The 17,570-nt window shown below is 40.3% G+C and overlaps 1 protein-coding gene across 4 annotated transcripts in view; it reads right to left on the reverse strand.

Annotated features, from left to right (window-relative positions):
- Positions 1-17,570, reverse strand: part of SLC1A3 (solute carrier family 1 member 3) — a 108,782-nt gene that overhangs the window by 18,137 nt on the left and 73,075 nt on the right. For 3 of the 4 annotated variants that reach the window (XM_072605798.1, XM_072605799.1, XM_072605800.1), the window contains 2 exons: positions 7,888-8,092; positions 3,904-3,946 (listed from right to left, as the gene is read on the reverse strand). In XM_072605798.1, the coding sequence (XP_072461899.1) occupies positions 3,904-3,946; positions 7,888-8,092 (248 nt within the window). Of the gene's footprint in view, positions 1-3,903; positions 3,947-7,887; positions 8,093-8,739; positions 17,562-17,570 lie in introns of those variants that run through there. The other variant, XM_072605801.1, reaches the window with a different exon arrangement.

Genomic DNA, 17,570 nt, shown 5'->3' on the forward strand with positions numbered 1-17,570 from the left:
CCTAGCACATAGTAGGCACTTAATACTGCTTATTAGTTTGATTTGATATTGATTTGAATGCGCATATATACATGCCTACAACAATGCAAAGAAAAAGAACAGTAACAAAACCAGCGAAAAGTTCTGCAAATATAACAATCAAATGAGGTCTTAAAGGGAAGAGGGAAAATGTACCTTCTTCCCTTCTTTGCAAAAATGGGGGGCATGGGGACTGGTATGGAATGCTGCATAAACTGTCAGACTCAGTTTATTTATTTGGTAGCTATATTGAACTGCTTCCCTCCCCTCTTTTTTTTCAAAAATGTCTCTTTGGATAGAGTGGGGAAGGGATATATTTAGAAATGCAGGTGAAATAAAATCAAAGCACATCAATTAAAATAAAGTTACTTAAGCATCATACAAGACATGGAGATTGGCCCTGAGGCAAGGCCAAGTCTGAAGGGCCTTTGTGTAGTTGCTGCCTCAGTGGCACAAGTCACTGGACATTTGTTAGCCTGTCAGCTGAGCCAGTCCAATCTTCATGGGCACTTTCACACACTCATTTAGTTTATTTTTTTTTAGCCAGGGAATGACACATATTTTTAAAAGTTCTGAAATGTGAAACCTATTACTGGATGTCCTAAGATTACTATGCCTCCTAACTGTAAGATATTTTGATGGCTCAAAATCCAACCCCCACCCCCCCACTCTCCGTGAAGATCTAGGCACTCCTGGCTTTGTGGAACCATTTCATAGCTCATGTTAAAATAATAGAAACTGAAGTTAAAATTGTCCTTCTAGTTAAATAAATAAATCTTCCCCCCCCCCCAATACCATCCTGCTCATGGAGCCAAATCCAAAGTTCATGTAAGCCTTTTCCACAGAGATGAATGTAAGCCTTGAAGGAAGCACAGGGGAAAATATCTTCTAATTCTGACTCGGTAGGGTGTTCTGCTATTGGCCCATGGTTTCAAGGCTTTTGAGAGGGTTCCAGCCTAACCCTGAGGGTCAAGGTTAAAAAAGAAGGCTTGTCATTAAGTACATATTTCTGTAAGGAAAGGAGTGGAATGGAATCCCCACTCTCTGTGGCCTTGTTAGTTGAGGTCTGTTTGGAGCTAGACAGGAGAACAAAACCACTGAGGTACAAAACATGGCACTTTGAAATGGCATTCACACTCATGGGCCACAGGGATCTCCTGGTTATAAAAATTCATACAGTTTCCAAAAGCTCAGCTTAACCTAACAAATGGGAGGAATCAAATTGACTGTCTCTGAACTCAGGGGAAATAAAAGGGAATTATATTCTTGCCTATATTTTCTTGGTTTGGGGGTTAAGTAGTCTAAACTAATAACAGAAACACCTGAAAAAGATGTATTGTTCATTTGAATAAAAACAATATTTTGAATCTAAACGGATGGGTAGCAAGTACTATATAGCTATCCCCTGATATGTACCAATCTAATATATGGACATCATAAAGCAGGAAATGAATTCTCCATGTATTACCTAGATATGTGAGGTTATATAATTTTGAGCTTCTCTGTGATTTCTTAATTCCATCAAATCAAAATCCCATATATTGGAGAACACTGAGGTGCCCCAAGGGGCTGGCCTAACTGACAGTGTAGGGTTTGGGGATTAACAATTATCCCATCTAAAGATCCCATAAGTAAAAGTCAGGAGGAAATTCCTTGTGTTATCAACCCCATAAAGTTGAAATTCTGTATTATGTTGCTGCATATCAGTGGGAACCAGACCTCATCCATAACACTGAAACCCCAGTAATATATTTCTTTGTAACTGACTTTTGAAAACATCTGCTTTCTTGGCAGCTCACAGTCATCCAGCTGCCTGCCGGCTATGTTAGAAAATAGAAAGTCAAAGTCAGGGTCACAGAGATTACAGCCAAGCATACAAAAGAATGATATGGGGCATCAGTTTTTAAAAATATATCAATAAACAGAATACACAGAAACCCTGGCTTCCTAATTCAATATTTCTGCTATGGAACATGCACATTGTCATAAAAAAGGCTTTTCCACTTCTGATGAAAGTTGAGGAATGCATCAGAAGGACAATAACCAAGAATTTTGGTGCCTAGGGCAGAGTTGATTAAACAGGAGTAAGAGCTGGCAATCCAAAAAAAACTTCTGTAGGGAAATGGACACCTTGAGGTGTTATCTACACAGGACACTCTACCCTATTAATAGCTCTGTGTCTTTGACAAAACCTAATACTTAATGTGATTAAATGAAATAACCTGACAACAAAAGCAAACTGACTTTTTATTGCTACAAGGTAAATGATAAGGTGAGGTCCTTTCCAACTCTAAGATTCTATGAGTTCTGAAAACCAATACTGGCCCACACCTTCCCCAATCTCTGCATTAAATTAAAAAGATAGACACAAATGTATCTTTTTCCTTTGCTAGCATTCTAAATTGGAACCAGCTGCTTCTTTCCCAACACTCTAAAGGGCAAGATGCCTGCTGCAGTTTCCGGTTCATGATTCCCTGTAGTGTTACTATCTTTTTATGTATCTGTCATATATCCCTTAAGAGATTGTAAGCTCCATGGGGAGACCATTTCTTCATTCAACAAGTATTTATTTAGAACTCAAGCATTAAATACTGTGCTATGCAATGGAAATACAAAGAAAAATAAATAGTTCCCTGTCCTCAGAGTTTATATTCTACTGTGGAGAACAACATGAACATAGGTAACTAAATACAAAACATGTATAAAGTAGATTAAATGCAAAATAATTTCAACAGAGGAGGAGGAAACTAGAGATTCTAAGAAGCAGAGGTAAGTAGTACATTCCAGGCACGGGAAGTAGCTTGTGAACAATTATGACAACTGGAGATGAAATAGTGATTTTAGGAAACAGTATGTAGACCAATGCAGTTGGAATGCATAGCGCATGAAGCAGAGGGATGTGAAATAAATCTGGAAAGATGGGAAAGAAGTAGATTGTGGAAGGATTTAAATCCCAAATAGAGGCATTTTATTCTAGAATCAAGGGAGAGTCACTAGTCAAGAGAGAGCATAGATCCCATCTGCTGATACGGAGAATCAAGAATTATCTGTTTTGGTTCTTTCATTTTCTTGTAAGGGTGAAAGTAGCTCTCATCTGCTATAACAGGAAGATTGTTCACTTATTTCAGAGAAGCTAGACATTTGCTTCCTCTTTGCTGAAGCCACAAGGTGTTCCTGCCACTCTAAATATTTCATGGCACAGTAGCCTTGGGCTCAGAATTCTCTACTGCTTGTAAGCAAACACAGAAGCCTAGAAAGCCCCAAGAGTATCTTGTACTTGTTGCTGAGTTGTTTTTCAGTCATGTCCAACTCTTTATGTTTGGTGTTTTCTTGGCAAAGACACTAGAATGGTTTGTCGTTCCCTTTTCCACAAGAGTATCTTACTATTTTAAAAAAACATATATTATGCTGGTGGAAACAGGGCATTGTGAATGGAGAACTGGCCTGTGATTCAGCAAGACTTGAGTTCAAATCCCACCTTTGGCACATACTGGCTTTTGACCCTGGGCAAGTCAGTTAGCTTTTCTGGGTCCCAGACAAAAATGGTAAGTTGTAGAACAACTGAAGATCTATTGGAAGAGGGAGCTTCCTCACCAAGAGTTCTCTAAATAACTGAAAATACAGGTCTAAATAGGAGCAACAGCAAAAATTCACTTGCTGGATGTTTTTAGGGCTCCTGACTTCCCTTATTGTACCCATGAAACGAGAGAGGTGGGTTCTCTCTGGCTTCTCTCCTTTGGGTGATTCTCCATCATCTGCTATAATGGGAGGCATGCTACTTGGTATGGCCTCTTGGCCACGGTGCTTACTTGGCCATGATGCTGATATCAGCAAAGTACCTGAGAGGAATTTTAAAGGTAAGATAAACAGCCATTAGGTTTTTACCTGTTTAAAGCAGGCTTCCACCAGATTGGGAGGGAACATGTTCCTGTGAAGAAAGAAAGGAAATCATTGGGAGAATATCCTGAAAAAAATCAGTTATGTCCCTTTACCATCTCTTCACCTTTTCAAGGTTGATTTGATTTATGCCAGGCAGTGGGCTGGGGTTGAGGGTAAGGACAGGGAGCTGTGGGGAGATGTCATCAGTGGGGCAAATGGTCATACCCAAGCAATAAAATTTTAAGTTCTTTTTGTGTGCAAAGCACTGTGCTTGGTGCAGAAAAGGGATTCGGTTTAGTTAACACAGTGCAAGAAGCTTATAGTCTAGTAAGGGGAGAAGATATCAACACAGACAGCTATAACACATAATATTAGTATGATATGATGATGGCATTAGAAAGTTATTAAATAAAGAGATATTTGAGGCAATAGAATCATAGACTTAGAGCGGAAGGGACCAACGCTGTCAATTTGCAGATGGGAAATAGAGGTCTAGAATTTGACCGGAGTGTGATATATACAGAGAGAAATAATATGAGATAAGGTTGAAAAGGTAAGATGCCATGAGATGGTAGAGGGCCTTGAATGCCCAGCAAAGGGAAAGGAAACAACTTCTGTGAGAAATAATATAGAACAGATGACATATCTGTTGGATTTCAAACCCCTTCCCATCTTCAAGAGCAGTCTGGTTCAAGTAGCCTGGTTCACTGAGGTGTTAATGTATTGTGATCATTTTGGCATCATACCATGTTTGTGCTCTCCATGAAGGAAGGAGGACTTGGGAGAAGGAAGTATGACCTTAGACAAATTACTTTACCCCTCAGGGCCTTGATTTACCTCTTGTGCACAATGATTTTGAAGGCCCTTTCTGGCTCTGACATCTGTATTTAAGAAATCTACGAGAGGATGGAGACTGATATAGAGGATTTTGGGAACCTAGAGTATGCCATAGGGTACTTTTAAAGGTTATGAATAGTAGTCTGAAATGAGCTTTTTTACTATGCCACCCAACTCACTGTGTCAGCATAAGCAGCAGGCTCAGATCTCTGACCCCTTTTCAAGGGCTACCACTGCTCAACATTACAATCTGTGCTAGTGTTCCCACGAACACAAACAGCAATACCGAAATCTAGGAGACTCCAGACTTAAAGTTCCAAGTGAAATGGCTTACTAAGAACCTCATTGGAGGTAAAGGAGGAAGAAAAAAATTCAAAGTCTTAGCCTTAGGGTAAAGTTCTATTTTTATTTCTAATATTAGGTACATGAGTACAGAGAAAGCTGGCAGGTCAGCCTGCTTGGTTTTCCATAGACAAACATAACATGCCTTATAATTTTACCCAAGGTTGCATTTGGTATCAGCCCAGAATGGTGAAATGATCCTCTCCTTACTAATGAGGGGGATATGATGATGTAATATTATTATATGTTGTCTTCTAAAAAAATACAAATCTGTATTTGGTTCAGTGGAGTGTTAGATTTGATGTCACAGATCCTTGATTCAAATTCTGTCCACACTTTATTAGCTATGTGACCTTGGACAATACATTTAACCCCTCTTGGCCTCAGGTTTCCCATCTGTAAAAGGAGAGGGTTGTACTAGATGACTTCTGAGATACTTACTATCTCTAAATCTATGATCCTCTAATTAGAAGAGAATTCTAGAAAACTGCTGGAAAATCTATTAACATTATTATTCAGTTCAAGACATTTTATTGGTTTTGTAAGCTTGTTAGGATATGACTATGGTCACAATATTTCCTGTATTCAAAAATCAGGACATATAGCTGGTCTGACAAAGGATTTAATCAGTCATTTAGTTTATGAGGACTAAGCTGAATCTTTGAAATCAGGACTCTCCCAGAATATCTGGGCTTCTGTGCCCTATGGTTCAGATTCATACCTGGAACTAGACTGAGGAGTATATGTTATGTTTCTCAGCATAGAAGGGCTAAGAAACATAACAACTTTGGCTAATCAAATCCATCATGTTAAAATAGATATAGTATTGGATTTAGAGTTAAAAAATTTGGGCTCAAATCCAGACTCACCCACTTACTATCTGTGTGATCACAGGTAAGTCTATTAGCTTCTTGGGCCTTCAGTTTCCTCATCTGTAAAATGAGGAGGCTGGACAAGATAGCTTCCATAGTTCCTTCCACTTTTGTACCGATGATCCAATTAGTTAAAAATCCGAGTGACTGATCTAGCTCCCAGTCCAAACAGGACTGTACTTCTGAGGACAAAATCTTAAAGAAATGGCTTAAGCAGAGGTGTCAAGTATGTGGCCATGGGTCACATTTGGTCCTAAAATGTAACTGGGAAATATTTAACAAAAGTTGACATAATGTTAATTTGTGGTTTTATAAGTTAATAGTTGACCAGAGGGATCCTTTTTTAGGTTAAAATACTCCCATTTCTATCTGAGTTTGATAAATGCTGGTTTATAGGATGATAGACCTAGACATAGAAATGACATTGGAGGTTACACAGCCCCTTCCTTTTACAAATAGGAACGTGAGGTCCAGCGATGTCAAATGGCTTGCCCAAATAGTCACACAGCTAACAAGTGGGAGAGTGGGGATTTAAACTCGGGTTTTCTGGCTCCAAATCCGGATCGCTTTCCATCTTATCATGACATCTCTTCAATCCAATAAGAAAAAGAGAAGAACAAAGTCTAGATTCCTGTATCTTTGTATAGGACCAAGATTATTGAGACTTCTATATGTTTATATTCTTTTTCTTGTCCTGCTATTTTTTAACTTCTAGGCTTCCCTATTGCATTATGTAGAAAAAGTAAAGAAGACTTGTATGCTGTTTTCTGGGAGCAGGTCAAAGGAATAGGAAAAAGGTAACATCTTCTCAAGCTCAAAGCTGGGCATCTGTTTTAATAGGAGGTAGTGACAAAAAAATACCAATAGGGGATACTGGTGAGTCAAGAACTTAGCCTCACCGATGGTCAGTAGCCAGACATGCCATATCTCATCTTTATTGACTGATGAGAGTTATATAAAATCAGAAGATTGTGTGCACACAGATGCTACTGAAGTCCTCAAAAGGTGTTATCTTCTAGGCATTTCTCATGTACTTTGGATCCCATTCACATTATGTTACTACTTTCTTTAGGTAAACCCTTCCTTCAAAAATGAAACAAAGGTCAACTTCAGCCTTGACCAGATACAATCACCAGAGATTCATAATTAATAGCAAACTTATGAAGTTTCGATGTATAAATATGTACCTGGAGTTGGAGTTATTAGGTGACCTGTGAGTATGGGGAAGATGAAACCCCTGGATATCCCCAAAGCGGTTTCATTGGTAAATATGGGAAAGAAGATACTTCACAAATATAGGAAAGTTCATAGCTCTAGAGCTTAAGGGGACCCATAGAGTTCATCTCTAAGATACTTAACCTTTTTTGTTTCATGGACCGCTTTGGCAGTCTGGTGAAGCCCGTGGACCCCCTTCCAAGAATAATGTTTTTAAGTGCACAGGATTACAAAGGAAACTAACTGTTCTGAAATACAGTTATTAAAATACGTATATTTTAAACATCATGCTCATGGACCCAAGGTCAAGAACTCTTGATCTAGTCCCAAGAGATTGAGCCACTTGTCCAGTGTCACAATAAGTAGTAAAACAGGAATTTGGAGTGGGATGGCCTAATTATGGACTTTGAAGTCAGGAATCCCTTTTAACTTGACTTGTCTAATGGATCTTTATTTCACTGGGGGAGGAGGGGTTTAGGTGGAGAGAAGAGAGAGAGAGAGAGAGAGAGAGAGAGAGAGAGAGAGAGAGAGAGAGAGAGAGAGAGAGAGAGAATGAATGGCATGTCAAAAAGACATTTCACATGAAAAATGGGATCACGTAACCTTTCATGTCCAGTTCCTTGCATGTCCAGTTCTCATGCAGGTTTTAATCTGGGAAAATAAGAGCAGTCTTGCATGACTGTAGTGAATCACCACACACATGGGCTTCATTGCAAGGACATACCTGATCAAGTCAAGAAAGGCGTCTGCAGCTGTCACTTGCACAATTTTGCCTTCTCTGTGCATGTTCTCCTTTGAGCCTTTCCCAGGATGAATAATGATGACAATGACTATGCCAATCACCACAGCAATGATTGTTGTGGTCATGTAATAGACCACTGCTCTCAATCCCATCTTCCCTGAGGCCTTACTATCTAGGGCAGCCATCCCTGGTAAAGGCAAACACAAGGAGATTTATTTTCAAGAATCAATCAACTAAATATCTCTATGGGAAGGCAATTAGTAGCTTCCCCCTACCCCATGTTCTCCCTGATCCCCAATATTGGGGCTTGGCTCATACATGCTATGAGAATTTGGTCTCCCATCTAATCAAAGCATAGACAAAATGATCAGTTATATGAGATTCAAAGAGTAAGTCAGCATCAGTTGACTCAGAGAATGTACCAGCCATTTTTTTTCCTGCCTGTTAAGTATATTTCACATCTCTGAAATTGGACCAAATAAAAATCCAATCTTCAGTAATCCTGGTCTGGGATAGGGAAAGTATAATAAAATTCTTTCACAGGTTACTACTGTTTGATGAAGGGAGGGTGTGTGTATGAAAGTCTTGTTAAATTCTTGGCAGAATGACCTAGGCTTCTTTTTAGTCCAATATTGGACTGATTTAAGCAGATGGAGAACCATTAATTTCCTTCAAAATGGGTACCACTGTACGTACAAACACTTTCTGCATATTTTGAGCTTTTATTCCAATCACCTGCTGACATAAATACAATTCAAATAGATAGATAATCAGATTTCAAATTTAATTCCTTATGCCAATCTTGACTACCCCTGGTACTCTGCTACTGCTAACCTAGACAATCTGTTCCGTTGACTTGGTCTCCTCTCACTCCACCTTCTGGTTCACAGTACACAATGGTGAAAACCCCATGCTACCTACTAAACTAATTAACTAGAGCAAGATCACACTTCCTCTTTGGACTCAGTTTTCTCATATGGGGTTTCTATGAGATGATCTTTAAAGTTCTACATCCTAACAGTCTATAACTCTTAACTTTTACTCTCCCTTAATTTTTAACTCTTGTCTTCAGATTTCACTTCTGGCAGGAGGCCATTTGCATGAGGAAGGGTGGGTAAGGACTCCAAGGTTCTTCAAACTGCCCTAGAATACAGGATGTATTCTAACTGAAAGACAATGGAAACAAACAAACAGAAAGTTTGAAATAATCATAAAAACTCAGGACTGAGTGTTCACATATAGGGTCTATATGAAATTAAGCTGTCAAGATATCTTTGATGGTTACTTCTTAGAGGGAGGGACCATGCAATGTTTTCTATGTAATGGGCACAGCTGTTTCCAAAGAATTGTCGACATCCTCAGTTGTCTCCTATCTAGTCTTCCTTCCCTATGAATCTGAGATTCCCATAAAAGAACAGAGCCACCTGTCTGTTCAACTTCAATAGCATTTCCTTTTGTTTCCTAGAATCAGCATGGTAGAGCTAGAATAGCCCAACCTTCTTGTTCTACAGATAAAATTCTTGATTTTATGTTTTATGAATATGCTATGCCAAAATATGGACACTCCTGAGAGTAGGGGCTCCTGGAAGCCCTTAGAGAATGAAGGTGAGGGGTACAGAAACACATCACAAGACTGGTTGAAGGAAGTAGGGATACTTAGCCAGATGAAAAGAAGGTAATAAATGTTTCCAATCATTTCGAAGAGTTGTTATTATTTGAGAAATTTCATTTGTTTTGTTTAGATCTCGAAATTATAGTACTAGATACAATGAGTAGAAGTTACAAGAAGGCAAAATTCTGTTCAACATTAGGAAAAATTTTCTGAAAATTCAAGCTGTCCTAAACTAGAATGGTTCCTCTTCAGATATGAGTGCCTTGCCCTTGGCAAGTCTTTAAACAGAGGCTAAATGAGCCCATCTTAGGGCCACTGTAGATGACATTTGTGTTTTAGGTAGGCATTATAACATGACTTCTGAAATCCTTTTCACAATTTAATATTTAAGTATGAAAAACATTTGGGCTAAGTACTGGAAAAAAAGAAGTTTGAGCTGTGTTGAGTTGTCTGTAAATCTTTCTCCACTCACCTGCCTCCCACAACTCTCACAATGAAACAAAATTGATGACCAAAAATTGTTGAACCTCAGGGACTGACTTTCTGGTGTCCCTCCTGATATCTGTCACCATCTTTCCTCTACCTTCAATGCTAATCTCCTGTTTCTAGTCCCTTCATCATTATGTTATGACCACCTTCTTTTGGGGACTCTTGGGAGTGTCCTTATTGATCATTGTGACTCCGAATAAACTCCTATTAACATTTGTAAAAATAAAATCAAGTATCTTCTCTATCTGTAACCCTTATATGTAACTCTAATATTAGGGATTTCAGTAAGGATGATGGATTTATAGAGAATCGTAGAATTCAAAATCAGAAAGGGGCTTTAAAGATCATCGAATTCAGTGGTTCTCAAATCTTTTGGTCTCAAAGCCTTAAAAATACTCTTAAAAATGATCAAGGATCCTAAAGAGCTTTTGTTTGTGTGGTTTTATAAATAGCCTCTTGTTATTATTATGAAAATAGTTTTGACATCATGGACAAGGGTCTGCAGACCACATTGAGAACCTCTGGTCTCATTCAACCCCTCTCACTCAATAGATGAAGGAAACTAGACCTGGAGAGGTAAAATGATACACACCAATTTATCCTTTCTTTATGACTGACATTCACAAGATGGAATGCAGGGAAACTAAACAGCTCTCATGAGAACTAAAGCTGTGATCTTGGCTTCATCAGTGGGCATACATCAATTTACTGAGCTAACCAGTCAGTTACTATTTAAAGGAGAAAGAAAATATTAGCCGCAAGTCCTGAACTGGGTCCCTTTTATCCTTGCCCACTCTTTTCTGAAACCCAGGAGAAAATTTAATTACCCCACCACATGCACCCATTCATTAGTCTGGTGCCAATTTACAACAGTTCACCATGCAATCAAAAATGGGCCAATCTGTGTCCAACCCAAATCCCAAGCCTGCAACTCCAACCTCCTACTCCTTTCTTCTTCATTTGTTGGTCTGAATCACATCTTGAACTATCTCTGCTTTCCTGCTCTTGCAGTGAAGAGTTTTGGTGACTGTTTGCTTCCTTTGTTGCCTGAATGGTTCACCACTTGGGACAGGAATTCTTTAGTTTTTTCGCTGCTGGTCCGGCACAGTGGCATCAGCAGCACAATAGGCCGGATGTCTCTCATAAGTGGTACCAAGCAGCAGGATTTTCTTTTTCCTTTTTTCTTTAGTTTCCTAGTTTGTGCTCTTGTTCCGGTCTCATGTCAGTTCTTCCTGCGTGGCTTTGCCCTTCCTCCAATGCTCTCTCCCCTACTCCCTCCCATTCCTGACCTATAGCTGCTCAAAGAGAGAGCTGTGTGTTTAAGGCAGTTGTATTGAAAAGATGTTCCACAAAGGGTGAAATTAGAAAGCTTGGGTTAGAAGAGAAAGAGAAAGATGTCCCAGGAAAGAGAACAAAAAATCTATCCAAACTTTGAGTTACCTGAGGATGGTATTTTTTTGGGAGGTGGATGGTTTTTAAAAAAATGAAGACAACCTGAGAGTACACTGGTAGGGTATGTGTGTAGCATTCTTTTTTTTATCTGTCCTTTGGGTATGAAATAGCTGAAGGATGAACGAATTTCTAGAAGCCATGCTGTAGCAGACACTGGATTCCGGTCAGAGGACTTGAGTTTGAATTTTGACTCCACTCCTTACTAGCTGTGTGATCTTGGGCAAGTCACTTAACTTCTCTGAGACCTGGTTCCCTCATCTATAAAATGGAAGCGGCCAGATGAGATTGCCTCTGAGATCCCATCCCAGCTTTAAATCCTAGATCTAAGAGTACCTTTCAAATCCAAGATTTAGGCAGAATGGTGCAGTGGATAGAGCACTGAGCTTGGAGTCAGGAAGATTCATCTTCCTGAATTTAAATCCAGCCTCAGACACTTACTAGCTGTGTGACCCTGACCAAGTCACTTTACCCTGTTTGCCTCAGTTTCCTTATCTGTCAGATGAGCTGGAAAAGGAAAAGGCGAACCAGACCAGCACCTTTGCCAAGAAAATCCCAAATGGGGTCACAGAGAGTCAGACATGACTGAAATGACTGAACAGTGTGTGTTCAGTTAGCAGACTAGGCAAATTCCCATGGTGACAGACTACTGAGTTAAGGGTCATGGGGTGGAACTACCAGGAATATGGGCTCTAGGGGATCAGGCTTTCAGGAACTAACAGTGTTTTAAGTAAATGTCACATGAGGACGGAGGAAGAGTTGGGTAGCTAGTATCAAACATTCCTTCTCTATAAGAATAATGACCCCTGTTCTTATTTCTTTGAGTATGAACTCAAGTTTTTCTTCTTACTCCCTGTTGTTACCTTAGGCAAGCCATGAGGGTCCCCCTCTCTGGGCTTCAGTTTCTTCATCTCTAAAACTAGTGGAGTAGATTATATAATCTCAAAGGTCCCTTATCTGCAAAATGAGGGAGTTGGACTAATTTATTTCCAAGGTCTTTTCTAGCTCTAAATCTATGATCCTAATCAGGTAAGAAGTTTCTTTAAATCCTATATTAGATATTTTATGTATGTCTTTTTCTTCATTTAAAAAATGATCCTACTTAAATAAAATTGAATTTAAATCCCTTCAAAAATTGTATCCACCACTTTAGCACAATATCTGGCCACGTAGTAAACACTGAATCAATGCTTTTTCATTGAAAAAGTTGCAATTTGAATGCAGATTATGTGGCACAGGGGAAAGAACCCTGGCTTTGGTGGCCAAATCCCAGGTCTGTCACCTGCTACCTTATGACATTAGGCAAACCACCTGACCTCTCTTGGTCTCAGTTTTCCTCATTTCTAAAGTGACCCCTTCCAGCTCTAAATTCTCTTATTCCAGGGCCCCCAGCAGCACTAATAAAGTTAGATAAGAGGGCTTAGCAGTGGAGGGAGGAGCCAATAAGAGCTACTAGGGTCCCAGCCAAGGCAGAGGCCAGGGGAATGTGTATATTTCATTATTAAGCCAGCCTCAAGTTTTCTCCCATGGGGTGGCTGGTTCTCACTGTTGCTTTTACTACTGGTTGCTGCAGTCTCTCTCTCTCTCTCTCTCTCTCTCTCTCTCTCTCTCTCTCTCTCTCTCTCTCTCTCTCTCTGTGTGTGTCTCTGTTTCTGTCTCTCTACCTCTCTTTCTCTCTCCCCCTTCCAAAGTCTTCTCTACTTCCTTTTGTCACAATCCTTTCTGCCCTACTCCCCCAGGGCCCTTTAACTCTAACCACCCCATTCTCCCAGAGAAGCCTGGGAAATGTACAGCATGAAGGGCTACCCCATCCAAGGTTGTCAGGGCAACAGCAAGCCAAGCATCTACAATCTGTAAACATGAAGTCTGAAAGGGAATGGTCTCCTGATTAGTAGAGTACAGACTGGAGAGGAGTAAGAAGAGGGCTAACTGATGAGAACCAAAAAGACTCCCCCCATTCTCCTATCTTCCCTCTGGCTCTCCCATTAGGACTCTTAGTGCCATCTTCCTCCAAATTCCCATCCCTGTCTCCCCCATCACCCACCCTCCTTGGAAATGAGGATTGACAGGTAGAATTGGTCACATTGTAGATGAAAGAAAGGTGTTAAAAAGTAGCCCTCTGAAATGTCAAGGACAAAGAGTGAAGCCCTTGATCATTTCCTAGGAAAAGAGATGATAGTAGGAACTGGATTGAAGTTCTGGGAAGAAAGCACCAAGGAAAGGGAGCTGGGAGAAAGAGGAGGAAATCAGTGGATATGCAGTTAATTATAGGGCAAGGTAAATAAAACATAAAATGTAAAAAAAAATACACTATTTGGAAGGAGTAGCAAAAGAATTACTCCTCCCTAGCAGTCACCAGTCTCTTTTCTCCTTCATTTAACCCAGGATTTCACAGGCTTGGTCAATTCAAAACATCCTGCCCTGAGAATGGAATCAGATCCTACGATGAGAAGGTCTTTAGGAGCCAAAAGCATCTCAGCTTTAAAAGTCAATATGTATGGTGACCTTAGTGTGACAGGGATTTTCCCCAGCTATGAGGATCCTTACCAATCCTGGATCTTCTTGATCCTAGCCCAACCCCCTCTCCCCCCACCTTGTATGGGCTTCTTACTCTTGTTGGCCTCCTCAGAATAAGTTCTCCATGGCAACAGAATGAGAGGGCGTTAACCTGTTAGTAGCAAAGCTACCTAGCAGGCATCCTTCTTTCTGGGACATCCTGGCAGCCTCCAAAGCCTTCCAGAGAGCAATCTGGAAGTAGATCACCAAGAATTTATTCTTGTTCGACATGCTCATCTATAGGCTTAGTACCATGCTAGGTCCGGGTAAGAGGTACCAGTGGTGGAAATGGAAGAAGATGTCCCTGCCCTAACAAGAAACCAAAAGTATAACTGTACCTCTAATTCCACAAAATGGTTTTTTGTTAAAATGGCCTAGATAATTCTTATAGAAATGAGATTTGGTGGTAGGAGAACCTTGAAACATTCATATAATTATCTCCAACTGCTCCTTCAAAGATGATATTTTTGCAGTGAATTTGAATAACAACCTAACCATGAACCACAATTCAGTTTTACTACATTCTACAAGTACGTAACATTGAACTTACGTTTGGCCTTACTTGTTACTCACTTTGGTGTGACTCTGTGGAGAACCAGAAGCTTTGTTCTCGCCAAGCCCTGAAGGACATGCCCTCACGAAGAACACTTTCTTTAGGCTCTACTTCCCACTGATTATAGTCTCACATTTTTGAACTCTTGAAAATCTGTGGCTTATAAATCAATGTGTTTCTGCACACTCTCCCACAACAATCTTGGCCACAGATTTCAAAACAGGACATCAAAAAGAGAAAGCTTTTTCTGTTAGGAGTTGTCTTCCCATTTATCCCCACTGACTTTTTATTTCTCTTCCAGGATGACTGTTTTGAGGCCAGAAAAAAATGGGGAAATGGTGATGCCAACTGCTGAGTCAGGAATATCATTCCTTTTCAATTTTTGTATTATTTTAGAAGCATTCTTCTCTCACAATGCATGTCCTGAACACTAATCTAATGAAAGCCTCCTGTTCCTCACCCTTCTAGGATTTCAAGATGGGCAAACTTACAGAGTTTAACATGAGGAAGCACCCTGCCAGATACTGCATTGGCCTGAATTGGAGATGTTTGGTTTGTTTGTGGGTTTATAAGAATTTAGAAATACAACTTGCTTTATATTCATGCCTATAGAGTATAGGATTGGGAGTGTGGAATGCCTGGTGTGGGATATGGATTATGGGAGCAGAATACAGGATATGAAGAAGACTGTATATGGAGGGGGTGTATGGGCAGAATGGGCTATGGGAATTGAGGAGCTCAGGAATGTGGAATGTGACATGTGGGATGCACAGCATGGGATGTGGTGCATAGGATACAGGACATATATCCTTTATCCAAAACTTCTGGCTTTCTACAGTGTCAGGATTTGGTGTGCATGTAGGGAGTTCTTCTGGAAGGACATGACTGGGATGAAAGTCACCCTGTTCTCCAGCTATCTCCTGCTTAAACACATAAAAACAATTTCATCAGGAAAGAAAGGGTAGCAGGATATTTAAAAGACAGGTATAAGGATCGTGTGTGTGTGTGTGTGTGTGTGTGTGTGTGTGTGTGTGTGTATGTAAAGGTTGAGGGAATTATTTTGAATCTCCAGTTAAAAAGTTCATTAATTTTTTCAGTGTTAAATTATTTGGTTTTGGCCCTTTAGAGAGCAGATTCTGGAGATGTCTAAAACTATCTACATCCAAAAAGTCTGCAATGGAAAATAAATGAAACTATGAAACTGTGGCTAAGGTGGGAGATTTATGGCAAAAAGTCTACTGAGTGGCAGTTAAGAAAATCATTAGTACTATATGCTATCAATGTTCCTCCTTTTTCTCTGTCATTTGTCTCTCTCTCTCTCTCTCTTTCTCTTTCTCTCTCTCTCTTCCCTCCCTCATTCTCCTTCCTCCCTCACTCTGTCTTTCTTTCACCCTTTCCTCCTTTATCACTCTTTCCTCTTTTACTCTTCTCTCTCTCTTACTCTTTCATTCTTTTCTCCTTTCTCTGTCACTCCCCTCTTTCTCTGTCTTTCCCCATCCTCATCTTCTCTTTCCTTTATTTATTCTTTTCCCTTGCTGGGGTGTTTCCATCACAGAATCTTAGAATCAAGATCCAGAGGAATGCTTACACGTGTACATGGTCACACAGCCAGATAACAGCAGAGTCAGAACTTCAGCCTTCTTCTGACTCCGAGTCTTGGGCCCTCTCCATTACACTCCCCTCACCAGCCCCTGAAGACTGTAACTGGTGGTTGCTGTTGATTTTATTTTGTCTGTCCATAAATGGGAAAATGCAATCATGTAAAAAGTTGAATCTTTAGACATAAGACAACAAATAGAGTGAAGCAGAGTGGTGGGAGTTGGGTCCTTCTGTAGTCAGTATTAGGGAACATAAAAGAGGAGGGGGTATACTTTTTTTCTGAGACCTGTTGAGGGCACCCAAGCTGAAGAAGTTGCTGACCTCTGGCCTATGGCCAACTCATTTGAACATCTAAGGAAACTGTAGTTCCTCAGAGATCAGAGCTTGAAAAAAACCCAACAAACAGAAGTTTGAGTAAGGAGGCCCATTTTAAGTGGTAAATCCCAATGAAGAACTTCAAACAACTCCACAAAGAACTGAGCCCAGTCTCATTGAGCCCTATACACACTAAATCAAAGCTCAAGTACTTTCTCACTCTTTTTTTCACCCTGGCCTCATTTTTCCTCTCCATTATGCCTGCTAATAATGTCACAACTCTGGCCTTTTCATTAGCCTGGGATGCCAAGGACTTTCTCAAGGCAGCATTGCATGAGAATGGCAAATGTGCGTGCTGGTTGTCCAGACCTGCAGTTGCGATGGTGCGTGATTTGTGCAGGGAAATCATTTTTAAAATTTGACTCTTGCATTCTGTCAACAACCCCATCCTTTTGCTCTGCCTGTAGCATTTCATAGTGAATTGTGTTGTGTCTTGAAGAAAGGTAACAGAGGTTAAAAAAAGGAAACCAGAATTCTCTTTTGAAAGATTGTTAATGGAAATTTACTGGAGTGAGCTGTGTTATTAGTGGCAAAGTCAGCTAAATCGCTTTTCTCCCTAAGTCTGGTAGCACTGAGCAATCAATTATTTTCCCCTGGCTCCCCTCCACCTGTGCAAATGAATATTCCACATGGTAGAGTAATAGTCAAGGAGGTGAAACTGAGGACTCAGTCCAGCAGTTACTCCTTCATGCATCAGAGGCCTTAGTTTTCCAGGCCATTTTATTCCCCTTTTCAGCTGAAAACCATTTCTCGTAGGCAATGGGTTTTAGAGGTCCCTTGGGTGGGCGAAAGGTTTCTTTCAACACACAAATGGTAGCTGTTGAATAGACTCTTGTTACACCCTGCTACCACAGCAGTGCCACTGTAACAGTAAGGCAATGCCTACCACGGGGATTTACTTTCTCTCTAGCAGCAAGGTAACAGGAAACTTTCTGAAGGGCCTCAGACCCAAGCTTCCCCTCAGCTCACATCTGCCGGATTGGAGCTGGCCTGCTGTGCAGCCATTCACATCCCCATTTAAAAACTCTTCCC

This window comes from Notamacropus eugenii, chromosome 4 (genome assembly GCF_028372415.1).
Source record: "Notamacropus eugenii isolate mMacEug1 chromosome 4, mMacEug1.pri_v2, whole genome shotgun sequence".
In the NCBI taxonomy this organism is placed as follows: domain Eukaryota; kingdom Metazoa; phylum Chordata; class Mammalia; order Diprotodontia; family Macropodidae; genus Notamacropus; species Notamacropus eugenii.